Source organism: Sylvia atricapilla, chromosome 3 (assembly GCF_009819655.1).
Source record: "Sylvia atricapilla isolate bSylAtr1 chromosome 3, bSylAtr1.pri, whole genome shotgun sequence".
Lineage (NCBI taxonomy): Eukaryota > Metazoa > Chordata > Aves > Passeriformes > Sylviidae > Sylvia > Sylvia atricapilla.
In genome coordinates this window covers 88,276,944-88,294,344 of record NC_089142.1, presented here as the reverse complement: position 1 = coordinate 88,294,344, position 17,401 = coordinate 88,276,944, and the positions used below count along the sequence as shown (strand labels likewise).

The following is a 17,401-nucleotide window of genomic DNA, read 5'->3' as shown; positions in this document are numbered from 1 at the left end:
ATATTTGTTCACCAGATGTTTTTCTGATAATAACATTTGTATCTCAGAATATTTTACATAAAGATATTAGAAAAATACACTTAAGTGGAAATACTGTATTACCTCGAGGATTGGATTTAGAATTCCTTGTTATGAACTGCCTCATCTCAAAACTGTAATATAAAACTAGTTATATAATTACAGAAATTTAAGATACAAATACACTTACCTCCTTGGAGAAATCTCTCTCTCTGCAAAAACTAATTTCTTCACAGAACATGAAAATAAGATACAAAATTTAGTAATTCTGTGTTATGTTTTCAATTTTGAAAGGCCCATGAGAATAATTTCCAAAGATGAAAATGGTATTGCTTCCGACAAACAACTTTTATACTTTTTCCCTTGTTAAACTGACATTTTTATTAAATAAAACCAAAACATTATTTATTAAACAAACATTTTTTCCATGTAATTCATAAACTGCTTCCAAACCAAGATTAGAACTTGACAGTGAAAAGAAAGAATTGATATAAATAACCTGGCTGTCTTCACTGATTTACTACCATCATTTACAAGGTAAAACCAAGTTGGGTGACTTTGATACTGCTTCAAGATCCTGTACTCATCAGTTGTATAGTGTGTATGAGATTAAAGTGGAGTGATTCTATCTTTACATATATTTGGCTTGTTTCCTTTCTACAGATTCCTCCAATAGTACCAAAAGAAGGTATAAGACTAAAAGTACAATTATATAAATGAGATTTACTTGTAGTTAGGCCCCTCTGCTTAGTAGTACTGATTAAAAAACAAAATGGGGAAAACAAATTAGAGCACCATTGCTATGTTGTTAAAAATTGTCAGCAACAGCTGACTAAACTAAATCAGCGCTTTAAAACGTGAAATCTGTTGATTATGGCTGATCTGGAAATCAGCCAGAGGAGAGGGGTGGGGAATGCCAATGTCAGAACTCATTCATTCACACTCTTAAGAGAACACTGGTTTTCAAGATGAAAGCAAACATGAGAAGATGAATGTGTTCTATATGTGTAATCACTTAAATTCTATCTAAAATCCAACAATATAAGCCTTTGACCATAATATAAATACAAGTATATTATTAGAGACTGTTGAATTGCTACTTTTTCATTGTCTGTCAATAATTCTCTCTCTTAATATGAAGCTCAGAACTGCAATAATGGCAAGTACTGGTATGAAGGCGTAGAGTACGAGGAAATCGACTGTGAATCGGGACAATGCCCCAGGATAGTTTTGTTCAATGAACTGCATGCCCTGCGAGAAAACACACACAGCATTGCCTGCACTGGAACTGTTGGCTCCACCTGTCAAAAGAAACAGTGTCTTTAGTAGGTCAGTCAGTAAAATTAAAACTCTGACTCCAGTCTCTAGCTCGTGCCTTGAATACACCTGTCCCGGACATCACTTCCATAAAGAACCATACCCACAGCAGTATTTCTCATCACTGCAGAATAAAACCAGACAAGCCCTATGTTCCTGTGGTTAATCCATGACATACTTTTTGAAGGGAAGAACAAAGGGTCACTAGGAACTCTCTCTTTTGTTAATGCCAAACAGAGATTTATGGCTTTTCAGACACATTATTTGGAGTGGCATCAAGAAGCAAGTTGCCCCATGTGGTAGATTTACAGTGTTGAGGGTTCCAAAATGCAAAAAATGGTGACTGTCTGAAAGACACATTAAAAATTAGGTGCTTATTTGTACTAATAGAGTCATGGATTCATTTTTGGATTACAAGTTGTTGATCCTGTAATAAAGAGGTGCAGGAGAGATTAATAAATATAATATGTAGCCTTGGAGAGGAGCACAGACCCCTGGCTACACCACCTCGAATATCTTAGGGTAGGTCCAAAGCTGTAAGCTTTACCCCACTAAGGTGTATTAGCTACTAACCTTGCCACCCTGATTCTCTTGTTTTGCAGGTTATCTTGCTCACAACCAGCAAAGCACAGCCTGACAGACTCACGCTGCTCAATAAATACCATGAAAACACATTTGAACAGAAGCCTCCCTAGTATTAGAGGAGATACCTGGTCAGCTGTTTGTTACCTCTCAGTACTCCCTCCACTGAGCTTTGACCTTGTGCTCTATTTGTGTAACATTGCTCAAAAAAAAAAAAAAAAATTCCAGCATGTAATAAACTCAGCTCCCAAAATTCCTCCAATGAGGTGATAAGAGAACGGTGAAAAAGAGAAAGATGGAAGAACTGGAAGAATGAGAAATGGTTGGAACAAAAGAATCAAATTCTGCTCTAGCTTGCTGATGTGGCATTATAGTCTTTACTAAGTTCTTTTTAGCAACTCAAAAGTTACCTTTATTTTATCAGGATACATGTACATAGAAGGAAAATAAGCATCAACATCTCATTAAAATTATTTATAATGGACTTTCTTTGGAACACTTACCACATGTGAAGTTTAAGCCATAAAATTCATTGACTACAAGGACTTCACTGGTGTATTTTTGAAACGTCAGAAAACTGAGTAGTTTGAAAGGTGTTGGCATTTCTTCAATGGTCCTAAAAAAACAGAGAAGTTCAGCTGGCTTTTGCTACATACTAAGAGCCCTCAAATTAAAACAAGCTCTCCTTGTTTGTAACCTGTGACAGAAACAGTTCTTGTCTCTACCTGTAGGGTTTTCAAACATAAAGTCCAACTTCAGGGCTAAATGATGAGACAACCATGAAGGCTGTCCCTGACTTTGGTACACTGTCACAACATTCAGCCCTGACTTGTTTATGGACAGTCACAAAGAATTCTATGGTTGTTTGCTATTTGTATGGCAGTGATAAACTGAAGATGACAAGACCCAGTATAAAGACCCTTACTTGCCAAAATGTGTTGCTTTCAAAGTAAGAAACCACCACCCCTCCCTCCGTCTTCAAAGCCAAGTAAGACTGAATAGCAATTCATTGCTGCAATAATAACAAAGCAAAAGTGAAGCAAAAATAATGAGAAGAAACATTCAACACTACTGGGCAATTTCAATATCTAAAATACTTCAAGACTCAAGATTCAACAACAAAAAAATTAATAGGAAAAAACCCCAGCAACCTAAGTCTCAATGCTATTTTTAATGTCCTTCATTGCTTATGAAGATTAATAAAAAATACTCATAATATTAATGAGCAATGTCTGTGCTGTAAAATAAGGTTAGAAATCACTCTAACACCTTAAGTTATTATTAAGGCATTAGACTATGGTACCAAGAATAAATGTCTTGTCACTATACACACACATCTTCCTGAAATTAGGCAGGGACCAAATAATCAGACATGAAACTAGCTTTATATCATAAGTGTGAGCTGAGATCTACTTTAAAGAGACAAAGCATCATCAACTTTGTGAAGATTCAGATGGTTTTCTTGAGGACAACACCATATGTTGTTAGGCTTGCTTCATTCTCATTGGGAGGGTCTCAGGTAAGCATATCCTACTTGCTCAACATCTTAGGAAAATTACTTTTAACAATTACACATTTATTCTGGTATGTCCCTCAAAAAACCCACTAATTTCAGTATTGACAAGTACAAGTGAAAACTGTTCAAACTTCACACAATTAAAACACAAAACCAATTATTTGCACAGTAACAGAGCAAGTGGATCACCATTTTCCTGCATATTTAATACAATACTTAATAATTTTTATAGATTTCAGTCTGTATGGGTATAAAAAGTGACTGAAAGTAGGATAGTAGAGAGCAACTGCTTTTTTAAACGAGCATTACCAGTGTTTAATGTCTGATAAGTTCCAGCAGTTACTAAAAGATGTAGGAACAGGGATTTTTGACAGGCTCCTTTAATGAGGACAGCATGTCACATCATAATGTCAGCATCAGTAAAAGAATTCGGATGAGCTGATAGATATTAATTGTTCAGTTTTATCTTCAATGTACTTGCAAGAAGTGGGGGAAATCTTCAGTATCTTTGCTGATATCTAAAGATACTGTCTGTTTTTGTGTTTAGTACAAGGCCCAACAAGATTAGCTAGTTCTGTCACTGAAGGAGCAGAGCTGCTCTTGCTTTTCCATTGCTACCTGTACATTACCGGATTTCTGCAATACCAACTATTCTAGGAACTCTTCCATGGTTGGATCATTAACAACAACACTGTAACAAAGTAAGATTTTTTTTTCCTACCTCACTAGTCCTGTTCCCACTATCACACCAGCTGAATTAAGTAGCACCACGGCACTTTGGACTATATTTGGGTCCTGAACCACGCCAAGTATAACAAGCGTTAGTAGTTCACCAATCATGTGAGACGCCAGGACAACAGCAAAGAAAATTCCAAATCTGGAAGCATCAGGATACAATCCTGTAGTCCTGTACAAAGATGAGTAAAAGAACAGTTAAAAAACAATGTTTGGATAGTAACCTTGGAAAGTAGCTATTACTTTTGTTTCTATTTGGGATTTTGGCAGTTATAGCTGATTAAGTGAAGAGCTTAAGCCTTAATCCTTAGTACATTGTTTGGAATCTTAACACAAAGGACATCCACTTACTATCATAATGTAAGTGCAGATACAGGAGGTTTTCTCCATCTAGATGGAAGAGGGTTATGCAAAGATGTAATTCTTGTAGAAACCCAAGTTCTTTCAAGACAATCACCACAGCTTTTCAACTCCTTAAACTAACCCGCTGCTTCTTGTAGCGTCTTTGCAGTGGGAGTCATCACATAAGTCACATATTTAAAGAACATCTTTATGCAGGTAATTAACAGATGGGATTCTGCGCTTCTGATAATGTGCAAGCAAACATAAGTATGGATATACTCAATTAAATTAAAAACTAATTTAATTCACCACCCATATAATTCATACCAATGCAATTTCTCCCATACTCCTGCATTCTTTAATGCAACATGCTGTTCTCAGTTTTCCCCTAGCTAACCCAAGGGAAAGAGTCCTCTCAATCTGTACTCAAGATTAAAAAGTTAAGAAAAGCCAGCAATTGCTTGACAAACTTAATTCAGCCTTATAGTGTACGTGACAGATGACAAAACCCTTTATTACATTGTGACACATTACTCTTTTTCCAAAATACCTCATACCAAAATTGGCTCACACTAGGTGCACACTGCATGCTTTGCTTAGCTAACAAGCAGCAATTCAAGACTTAATTTTCTTTTTTTTTTTTTTTTTTTTGGCTGCTCAGTGCAAGACCCTATGTTTTATTTTAAATCACTACATTCAAATATGGTCTTAAAATAGAAGTATCAAATTTCTCACAGGCTTTCCTGTAGCATTTTTGTAACACCAGAATAATTTATAAATAAATGGGTGAACATGGACCCTTCCAGTATTAAACACTCAGCGAGCTAGCAGTAAACTCAAAACAACTTTTAAGTATAGATTGGTGCAGAAGAAACAGCCTTCCAAAGTCCTAGCAGAAAACTATCACCTCTGAGCTCTCTAATACTTTACACAGAGATATGGAAACACAGGCAAGTAAATCTAGGGTATGAATAGAACAGAAAAAAGTCTAAAAAAAGAAAACAAAACACAACAACAAAAAAACCCAACCCAAAGAGAGAATATCACAGCAACAGAATAAAACCAAGATGTGAACTGTCAGATTTCCCAGAGGTATCTTCAGCTAGGAAAATCTGCGCAGACAGGACATTTACTTGATTGCAAAAGAGGCTCTCTTTGAGCTTGGCCAGACCTGCCTTGTGTCTGATCAGGTCAGAGTTTGGGTCTGCCTGACCCCACAAACACAAACTCAATGAGAAATGGCTTGTAAGAACACATGCCAGAGGCTGTCAAAGCCTCTCAAAAAGTTAGTCCATTCCAGCAAAGTTCAGTCCTGCATAACAACTGTCAAAATTTCATCCAGAAGCTGCTTGCCCTGAGAGGTCTAAGAGCATTGTGAAATCACTCTGACACACTCCCAATGGCTTCCAAACAACCGCAGTATTGGAAAGATAGTATCTGTAAATATTATCCATTAACTGGAGCCTCACTATTTATTGTTGATTGTGTTTGAGCCAACCAAAGCACAGGCACAAAGTCTCTGCCCATGTGGATTCCCTGTTTTTTAAGGAGCAGAGTGTCACTGAGCCTGGAAAGCTGCTTTCCAAATGGCCATTTTCTCGGCACCAGTCACAAACAGAAGGTCAGCATAGCAGTTAGTGGCAGGAAGAGTAATTTCTGTCTGTCTGTCTGTCTGTCTGTCTGTGACAAAAAAGGCTTCTCAGGGAGCCCTGCCTGAAGCAGGCAGCACTGACACCTTTCAGAAGTAAAAGCCCAAGCAGCTAAGGGGACAAAGGTGGCTACTTTTCATATCAAGACCAAACTACAAAAAAAACTGCCTGTGCATGCAAGTCCTCACACCTGGAAGAGCAGAAATCTTCCTCTCAGGAATGTTCTCTTTACATTGAGATTTCAAATGGAAAAAATTAAGTAAGTGCTAAGCGCTTGTACTCATTGCCTACTATAGACCAGAAGGAAGAATAAAATAGTCATCCTTTTTTCCTGAGTTTTTCCAGATGGAGGTAAAATGCTACCACAAAATTCCCTGTGCAGACATTCTGATTCATAAGTCCAAGCAATTTTGTGTAGTTCTACTTTACCCATTTTCCATTCTTCTTACTGGAAAGTAGGAGCACTAACATGCACTGCTACAGCAGAATGGCTTCAGCATTTTAGCTCTTCTATGAGAGCATATCCACTTATAATTTTTGAACAGCTCATCAGACACCATGCATCCACAACACAAACAAAACCTGCTCATCACTTGTACACATTTTACTACAGACTGCCAACTGATTGCAACCATCCCAGGAAAACTAAAATTAACTTTGGTACACTAGACATCTCCCAACATTAGAAAAGAAAAAGATTGAAGGACAGAAATTTGTGCTTTTCTCTGGAGGGCATAAGAAAGGGATCCAGATTTCATCATTTCCATATGCTGTAGCTAAACCCCAATGTCCCAGGAAATAAAAGTTTTGTTACAGTCATATACCTACAGGTGACTTCCTCACTTTGGCTTTTTTTTGGTTGTTTTTTTTTTTTTTTTTACATTTCCTGCCTTTCTAAATGCATTGTAAAATGACACTTCCTGCTTTCAGTATGACACAAGGATGATAACTGTCCCAGGTCCATTAAAACTTTCCAAGTTACCTAGAGAACCGGTAATTTACTTACTGGGGAAGTGTTTTCAGCTCTGCCTGAAAGAGAAGGCCTACATTTGTGTCATCTTTCCTTATGCTTTCTGTGTTATCATTTTGAGAGACAACAGCAGGAAGTCATGCCAGGAGGCCTTTTGCTGACATGTTAACTGACGCTGGTAACAAAAAGAAAATGACAACCCAACAGATGGTCCAAATGCTCACCAGTATATGAAGGTGCTGAAAATGGCCACGCTGATGACACTGAAGGGCAGGAAATGGACTATATAAGCTACAAGCATTTGCCATTTCTTATACAAGCCATCTTTACTTTCTTGGTCACTGATAGCACGTAGAGGTGGGACTGAATTAAATATAAAAGAAATAAAGTAAATTACCATTAAAGAGAGAGAGCAAGACTTGTTAGCAGAAATGATCTTAAGCACAGAGACAACTTTGAGAATATAACACAAACATTCTGTCTAAACCATTCAGATATTTTTTTCCCCCACTATAAATGTAAAGCATGCTCCCTGCAGATTGCAGACATTGGTAGGCTTAATGAAAGAGGCCTAACTTATCAGCAGGCAGGACAGCCTTCTCTTTTTGCATATACAAATTAAAGACATGAGAAAACCTCTGTCACTGGCTAATTTATTGAGGTACTCTGATTTCATGCTGATGACAGCAGTGTATGTTCCCTACATCAGGAAAACAGTTTTTAGGGCTGTAAATAGAAACTACTGTTGCTTTCAGTGTGACACCTGTAAGAGAAAAATCCTTTAAAAATGTAATCACCACATAATACTGATAAATCCAATTTTGCTTAATTGCTGTCAAAACTTTTTTGTATTTCCATCCTTTCCACGTGTCTGGTTTTGAGCTCCCTTAGATATTAACTAGTCCTAGACTTTGTCTTGCCTGTAAAATGCTACACACAGGCAAATCTTCTGCACAGTTTAGAACAAAGCCTTCACAGACAGGCCAGCTGTAAAAAAGAAAGGCAGGGATCAGGGCATATTCCCTTAAATTCCATTGAATTTTGTGCTTCTTTATCAACTCTGACATTACCTAGAACAGTGAAGATCCTTTAAATTGCTACCTTTAAGAAATACTTTTTCATATATAAGACAGAGTGGCAGCAACACCTGCTGCTGCATGTAAGACAGGACAGAAACTCACACAGGCCCACAGCATTGAGCATCCCTGTGTAGGGAGGGGCACTCACACACTGGTAGACAAGCCCCACGCGGTCCTGCACGGCTCCATGGGCCAGGTCATTCCTTAGTCTGAGAAGGAAAAAGGCTATGAACAAGCCAAACAACAGATTCTGGAGGAGACGCATGATGATGCCTATCTTATCTCTGGAGAAGTTTCTTGTTGTTCTCCTGATAATAGAAACAAAACAACAAAAGGCATGTTAGCTACAGCTGAACACATGTTGGTAGGGTATTAAGCTTTGAACAAATCTTAGACACACAGTGTCCACAAAGAGCTAATATATTAAAAGACACAAGGGACAAGAACAGTGGGAGATCAAATAACCAAGGAAGTACATTTATACATGGAGGGCAAACCTGAAACATCAGTGGAGAAGAAAAAAATAATTGCTTTAAAAATGAGGTGAAAAAAGTCTTACCGTAAAAGAATCAACATTTGGTAAAAGCCACTAGGTGAGTCTTTGTTTTTGAGTGGTATTGGTGGCAGCTCCTTCATACACTTGGTTTTTTCAATGGCTGCCAGTACTTTGCTAAAGGTCTCCGAGTTTCGATAGGCTGATACAAATTCCTGAACCCGACTGTAGGTTTTGAGTTCGTGTTCCTTGCTTCGGGTGTCCACAGACGTCAGATCCACTGTAAAATGACAAAGTTTTTACTCTATATACACATCACTTTCCCTTCACATCTTTTTCCCCTTTGCAACTAACTTCTTGTCTCCATTCTAAAATGTGCAAAGATGAAAAGTAGTCAAAGCTTCTTTCTCCTTTCTGTCAGATGCAGCAGGAATGAATTAACTGTGCAGCCACAAGAAATCTGTGTTTTGTGCCCTCTGTAGTACCCTGCAGTTGAGGTCTTTGATCTGGAAAAGCACTGTGCTGGTCAGACCTTTAGCATTTTCCTTGCACAACACAGAACTGTAGAGAGCAACACAAAACACCAGAGGATGAACATTTAAGAAGATGAAGAGATGACTTATCTGGTCATGTATTTCTCAGGTTTTCAGGCAAATGCTCAGACATGGCTTCACGGCTCCCCCTCGTCCTCTACCCACCCCTCCATAACTATGGAGCTTTATTTTTTGGTTAGTGTGAATTCACACTGCAGAGACACTGCTCTTCTCTACTTGAGCTGTTAATGCATTGTTGCACTGGGTTTCACCCACCTCCTTTGCAGATATACTTCTCTTTTTATGTGAAGTCAGAGGATGTTCAGCTGGCCAAATTCCCCTAGCAGGCTCAGCCCAAGCTGAAGGAAGTATTACTGACTGCCATGGAACTCAGGAAAGCTAACTACTTCACACAGTTAATGGTCCTTTCTAATAAATCCACCCAAATATACTCCTGACACCAGCAATTCTTTTGCTGGCAGATGGAAAATTTGTGTGTTCCATTTTACAAGTCATACAGATTCAGTAATACTGCTAAAACACTTTAGAAATTTCCCTTTTCCCTAACAGCAGTGAAGGTTTGGAAACTGGATTGTTGTTCTCAGCAATATTTGTTCTTACCCAATTTTATATTAGTCTTCTACATCTGGTAAGATTGCTTCATCAGTTATTTATTCCTAGAGTTTCTCTCATCCTTAGATTTCAGTTTTGCAATGTTCTGTTCAACTTCAAAATAAAAATTCAACAAAAGGAGGCCTTGTCCAAGATCCTGAATTTGTCCTCAAAACCTGAATTAGGCATATGAATAGTTGCCTGGTGTTCTAAAAGCTGGAATTCAGCAGAATGGTCTTTAATGGTAAACAGATCCACAATGAAGCCTTGGCTTTTACAAACAAGAACATCTGAAATGGAGAAAAACTTTTTAAAGCTTGGCCAGTGTGACTTGCTGGAAGTCACACAGGAAATAAATGGCAACTGGGTGTGCTTTAAAAGAATTGTGACACTGACTACTAACTAGACCAACTAGCTAATGCCTACCATGCATTTGTACTTTTTATAAACATGTGACAGTTCAACAATATAATCCACACTCAATACATAGGATCTATTTTCCTCTGCTGCTGGTGTAAATTATATCAGAATCTGTCCCTTCATTCACATCAAATCACACAAAAAAATATAAACTACCAATTTTCAAAAGACTAAATATTCTGATGATTCTTTGCTCTAATCTGTATTTTTTCCTTTTCTTGTCACATTCAAAGGTTGACATTTGAAGAATGCAGTACTCTCTTCACCATGCTTTTTTAAAAGCGGGTCTAAATCTCAAATCATCTATGCTTTTCAAGACTATTCAAATTCATGAAAGCAAAATTATCCTCACTGTCATACCAGTATTTTCAGCTTTATCCCATTCCAGCTTCATGTCAACAACCATCCTCTATTCTGAGTTTAGAATGCCATGTAGACGATGGAAAACACTGCCTGCTCTGAATGCAGCTTTTTGGATTGGTCAAATTCTCTAGTTAGTGCTCAGCTAGTATTGCCAGAAATTAACCTACTGGATTTAAATAGAGTTATACACATGGCTGCATAGCTGTACACGTATAAACACATCCACATTCTCTTCAAACCTGTACCTGTATGGATCAGGTAACATGGATGTCCTGCAGCAACACTAAGCCTCATTTCCAAAGCCTCCTGCTGAGCCTTTCTCTTTCATCCTGAATTGATAAAACAATATTCTCCAGCTTATGCCAACAGCTTGCTATCATCATCTCCTGAAGCGTCCATTCTGTTCCAGTAGTTCACCCTGGTATTAGTAACTCCCCAAACTTTCAGAAACTTCAAACTCAAAATTCCTGGAAACTGATGCCTCAAGTCATCCCATATTTATTCTACATCCTTCCTTCCATACAACAACTCTTTTCAGTTGCTTGGCACCACAGAGCCTGGAAGAACAGGGGATTTTCCACAGTTTTGGAATCAAATTAATTTTCCAACATCCAGTGCACAGCCATAGGGAAATGCCATCAGGAATCCACAGGTTTCATGAAGCTGAGGTTCTTCTTTTATTGATAGCTTACTCCTTTACTGCAAATATGACTATTTTATGGAGCCATTAGGAATGACATGGGGCCAGCCCTCTCTCCGAGTTGAAAATAATTTAAAAAGTTGGAGCAGAATTCAAACACATTTCTATCTCTGGAAAAACTTTAACTTAGGGAAGAAAACAAATTTGTTTTACCAAAACAACTTAGACAAACTTACCATAGAAATCAAAAGGATTTGATTGTTCAGGACAAGAATAGCCACAGTCACTAAAAAATGTGATCATTTCCATAGGGTTCCCACAGAAAACCATTTCTCCAAAGCTCATGATGGCTATTTTATCAAATAACTGTTGGGGAAAAATTAATATATTAGCAGTATGTACTAAGAATCACAGAACATGCTGATTAAGAAGGAATCCATCAGGATCATTGAGTCCAACTCCCGGCCCTGCATAAGACACCCCAAGAATCACACCATGTGCCTGAAAACATTGTCCAAAAGCTTCTTGAACACTGTCAGACTTGGTGCTGTGGCCACTTCCCTGGGGAGCCTGTTCCCAACCACCCTCTGAGTGAAAAATCTTTTTCCAAGATCCAACCTAAACCTCCCCTGTCACACTTCAGGCCATTTCTTCAGGTCCTGTCACTGGTCACCACAGTGATCAGATCAGGAGTGCATTCATTCTTGAGTACAGTAACTGTCTTGGTAATAGAAATATTTTGATGGGAAAAAGTTTTGACACATTCAAACCTCCTTACTATATTTCTCCCAAAAGAAGTTTGTCCTTTCTTTCACTCCTCTCATTGGTGGTTATGCAAAATGACACATCTTTAAGCTCTAGTGGTTCTCAAAACTGTCAATGACAACAACATACAGAGGTAATCCACAAAAAGAGATGTGGCTTTCCGACTTCACTTCTAATGCCCCTTCACTTACTGACTGACCTCCTTCAGTGCTTAATAGCCCCAGTCTGTAAAACCCCCCAAATTGTTGGCAAGATTATCCTGAATTGCTTAAGGACTCTAACAGCACTGCCCTTCAGGTGAGCATCTGCCAGGGCAAGCTTCCCATAAGCTATGATCAATCCATGTTCTCAAGACACCAGGGCTGCTTTCAGCCCAGAAAAGCACTGTTGCTCCCCTCAGGCTCCACAGCCATTTACACTCCAGTCAGTCAGCCAGGGAAGAGGAGTTTTGCATTCATCTGGCAGGTGGTGGACAAAAGCAAAGTGAGAAACAGTAATGGGAAGGGAGAAAAGCTCTCCTCAGCACAAACCCTGCAGCAAGGCAGGACTGCCCCACCACATGACCAAGGTGTACCCCCATGCCTTGTCATGGCTTCTCCCACCGGTTTTGATTTGGGTAGTTGCATTACACAAGTGTTAGGCACACAGACAGAGTCCATACTATCTTCACAACGCAGTGTGTGTCCCAAAAGTGCTCTGTGACTGGCACAAGGCCAGAGTTGCAAAGTTCAAGAGAAGCCTAATTATGCAAAGGAAAGGAAAAGCAGCAGCTGTACTGGATCTTGTACTTCCATCCTGAAAAGAACCAAAGTATTAAAAGGCCTGGTGGAAAAACTAATAGTCAGTAGGTAACATCTACCTTGAAAAGTTCTGAGCGAGGCTGATGGATTGTAAGGATCACAATCCTGTCTCTGTGTGCAAGCTCTGAGAGAAGCAAGACAAGCTGGTTTGCAGTCAGGCAGTCCAGCCCTGTCGTTGGTTCATCGAGTAGCATGACCTCTGTCAAATGACAAGGGATACCTTTAAAATTCAGATAAATGAGGAGCAAATGGCAAATAGCATAGAAATGAGTTTACAGGTGAAGTTCCACACATAAAACAGGATATGCACAGACATTGCCATTATGTGATTTTTCAGTTTGAGTTACTTTCAGTGGTTCAGTTTCAATGACTAGGAATAAGGACATTAAAAAATACTCCAGAGCATAATACTTCTTTTTCTAAATTCATGTGAAATCTGAAAATTACCAAAATAGTTTTGATGCATACCTCTGCTTCTAAGAACAATAATGATAAACTTCAGCATTTACAAAACTGTAAATATAATTGATAAAATTAGCTAGGAGTTATATATTCTGAATTAAATGTATATATACACACAGAACTTGTTATGAAGAAACCAAGAATTGTTAAAGTACAGCAAATGCAATTCCATAGATTGAAGTAGATGTTACTGCCTTTTCTTCATTATTTTATTGCAAATGAAAGGGAAAAACTTATAATTGAATCCATTATTTTTATAAAGCTGAGACATAGCACAGAAGAGGGCAGTCCAACCATGACTGGGATATGAGGGCAGCAGAGTTTTCACTATAGGTTTATCTACACAGAATTACTATAGTGTTTACTATAGAGGTTAGTGAGGTCCTGAGCTGCAGCTACACCCCAGGAGTCACCAATAAGCAGGGATGTACTTCACTGTGCTATTTAATCTCCTTCCTGCAGTTGTAGCACATCCACATGGCCACAAGGACTCCAGCATCCAATAAATATGTGCTGTACATTCACTCTGTGAGATTCTGGCACCTTCAAGAAATTTTCTCAAAACTGACAAAATTTTTCCCATGGATAATCCTTCCATAGTTGCTCAGTTTGATTTCCTTTCATTGGAATTTTTTTGGCTCTGGAACATGCATGGCACTCACACATACATAGATCAAGGGCAGCTACTCCACTAGAAGGCTCAGCGCGTGCACATGTATGGCTCTAATGCACTCAAAAATGATAAATTAATGGGCCACAACCAACACTTGGGAAGAGTGAAACCAGAAGGACTTAAAATAAATCCAAGTCTAAACCTATGCTCAGTCCCTAAGATTTTTAAACTGTCTGCTTTCCAAGATCAACTGACAGATCAATGGCAGACCTCAGTTTCTGCTCATTCTTTTCTGACATCACTAGACTGGCTTCTGCTGAACTAAAGAATGCAAATGCTTTTGTATTTTAAAGTGGTTTACAGAGGCCTGTGGTAGGAGCACAGAGTGACACAGCCTTGTTTTATTTTGAAAATCCATGCAGTGGTACTCACTGGGATCTTGTAAAAGCTGGGCTGCAACTGATACGCGACGCCTCTCACCCCCAGAAATTCCCACGACATTCCGGCTTCCAATTATTTTGTCAGCAATGTGGCTGAGACTCAGCTCAGCCATAACTGCATCTACCTGAAAAATAATTACAATTTCAAAAGACTAAACATAGTCCAACTCAGATACCTGTGTGCCATAGTAAAAAACAGCAAAAAAAAAGAGGACGTAATTTAAAGTTATAGCTTTACCAATATCCTGCTTCCATCCGTTCTAGTTGGACAGTATCTGGCTTAATTTCTACTTGATTATTTTTAATACATTATTTAAATTATTTTTTTTTTAATTTATTTCAAGGTATTCTGAAATGAGTAAATTTTAGCTTCACTTGACATTAAGAGATAAGAGTTCAAAGACGGGACTAGAAGCTAAGGTATGGAGCATAATGTGCTGCTCTGGCTTCCAAAATCAAGGAGCAGGAAGGCACATAAATTCTGGGAAAGTGAAAAGTACTAACTGGAAGACTGGGGAAGAGAGAAGACAGAAAAAGCAAGACTCTCTGGTCAGGAATATCCAATTTCACATTCAGTAGAATTCAAAAAGAGCCCTTTAAATAAATCTGAAACACACTGATTTTATCAAGACAGTAGCTTTTAGGAGGCTTAGTAGACCAGTGCTTTTTTGAGCTGTTGTGGTTAGGAAGAGATGTCCTACAGGAGACAGAGTGGTGTCAAAATCAGTTGTTCTGTCCATGAGACCTACCAGCACACATGGCCCTAAATACCCCAGAGAACTGAGGTTCCATCTGGGAACCTCAATACCAAGACCAGGTTCTCCTGCAGTAACTGCTTCAGCTTTGGGGGGGAGGGTTTTGTCCCAGCATAATGGTGTTGCCCTGGGGCACCAGCACAAGCGCCTTCAAGTGGTGGGACCACCAGAGAGCTTGTGTCCTACTCCTCAGCAGGGGGATCTCTCCCCATTTGTAGCATGAGGATTACAAAACCTCATAAACACAGCCATAGATGCAAAGTGCTGCTGAAAAGAAAACATTACATGAGATGAAAACATATATACATGAAAACATTACATACATGAAAACAAAACATGGCATCCTGTATGACTTTCTGGTGGAGGACTGCAAAATACAAACCTTCTTTTTGATGGAGTTGTTGGAGCATTTCTTAAGAGTTAGTAAAGCTGTGTAGGTCAAAGACTCCCGGATGGTGAGAAAGCTTAACAAAGTGTCACTCTGAAAAAAAAAATTAAGAGGAAAAAGCAGTTAGTCCTGTAGTAATTAAAAATTTTGTCCCTCTTCATGCAAGCTTAATCATTCATACAGCTTATTAATTGATTTGTCCCAAATTTACCAGTAAAATCACATTCACATGACACTACTCCATTACATTAACAACTTTTTTTACACAAAAGGAAGCACAGTACACAAAAAAAAATAAAAGTAGAAATCAACCTGTGGCACGTAAGAGAAGCAATCTCTGAACTGTGCCCTCTTCAGCTGATGTCCATTCACATACACTTCACCAAAGAAGTTGTCTTTATGTGCCAGTCTTCCTGCTATTGCATCCAGAAGTGTGGTTTTCCCAGATCCTTTCAAACAAAAGAAATTAATCATGTGCTGAGATAAGTTTTATGATTCCAAGAGTGGCAGCCTGACTTGGATGGACACATATGAAAAGTACAAAGTTGGATTTTTTTCTCAATAACTTTAAAATTATAGGCTCTGAAAATGCAGCTAATTAAGGGAAAGTAAATGGGAAAACTTGAATGCAAATTAATATTTAATCCATAAAAAAATCACACTTTGCAGTGAAACATTTGAGTTTTGAAGTAACCTTGTCTGTTATTGAAGTTATAATTGTTAGTTAGATGACAGAAGACTAAACTCTGAAAACCAAGCACCAGTTTTACAAAACAGAAGATAAAATCAGCCACAATTTTATTATTTAAAACACAGACCTCAGTCACATTCATGTCACTGTGGAAGTCACCAGTATTAACTGTGATCTTATTTCCTTTAAATGACTGGAACAACTTACCAGAATTTCCTAAAATTCCCATAATCTGGCCACTTTCTATGTGAAATGAAACATCCTTTAGTATTTGCCGGGTCCATTTTTTACCATATAAAGAAAAGTTCCACCACGGGCCAACGCACTCTCTTGGAAAACAAACATCAATAAAAAAATAAGACTATGTAAACATTTTGCATAAAGCAAGCGAATGGTTCATAGCTACTTACATGTGGGATGGGAGCTGCAAGGATTTTAAAATATGGAAAAATAAAAGTATTTTCCCCCTTAGCCTTTCCTCTCCTAATGCTTGTGACTTTGGCATTATCTGGAAGACAAAACGAGGCCTGAGCACATTTTCCAGAATGACTGCTAAGAGGCTTTCGGACTACAACCAAAAGGGCAAATGTGAACTGTGGCTTTATTTGCTCATGATGTTTGCCAGCCATTAATCCACCTGTGTCCCTTTTCTTACGGCCTCGTGTTATCCCTCTGGCAGCAGCAAGAAAGGCAGCGGGAAAGGGCACGACGTTTGGGAATCTGTAAAGCGCGTCCTCCAGAGAGGCGTGAAGGGGATGTGCTGAGGCTCGGAGGGCTCTGCCCTGAGGGGGCCCGGCCCCATCGCTCCTGCCGTGCTGGGCCGTGGCCGAGCCCACCGCCCCAGTGCCGGCCCGCTCCCGCAGCCCCGGGCACGGAGCCTCCGCGCCGCCCTGCCGGCCGTACCTGATGCTGTAGGAGACGCCCTGGACGCTGACGCTGTCGGGGAGCTGCCTCACAGCCTTCCCCTCGCCGGCGTGCCCGATGCTGCCGCGCTTCTCCAGGGCGGGAGACGCTGTGCCCGACATCCTGGGGTGCCGGGGCTCCGCAGCCTCCCTGCGCCCCTCACGCTGCTGGCCGGGTGCCGGGCACTGCCACCGCCGCCACCACCATGCCGCCCCCGGCCGCACGCACGGGCGCCTCCCGCTGCCCCGGGTCACAGCAGGTCGCTGCCCCCGGCACTCGCCACCTCAGAGAAAACAGAAGAGCTCCCCGTTCTTT

At 39.6% G+C, this 17,401-nt stretch overlaps 1 protein-coding gene across 1 annotated transcript; it reads right to left on the bottom strand.

Annotated features, from left to right (window-relative positions):
• Nucleotides 1–402: 402 nt before the first annotated feature.
• Nucleotides 403–17,208, bottom strand: ABCG5 (ATP binding cassette subfamily G member 5). The gene is made up of 13 exons (XM_066316097.1): nt 17,087–17,208; nt 16,391–16,512; nt 15,805–15,941; nt 15,487–15,585; nt 14,342–14,474; nt 12,894–13,033; nt 11,506–11,635; nt 8,768–8,981; nt 8,311–8,516; nt 7,354–7,492; nt 4,155–4,340; nt 2,421–2,533; nt 403–1,319 (listed from the first exon to the last, which is right to left on the bottom strand). The coding sequence occupies exons 1-13, from the start codon at nt 17,206–17,208 to the stop codon at nt 1,123–1,125; spliced, it is 1,938 nt and encodes a 645-aa protein (XP_066172194.1). The 3' UTR covers nt 403–1,122.
• Nucleotides 17,209–17,401: the final 193 nt, after the last annotated feature.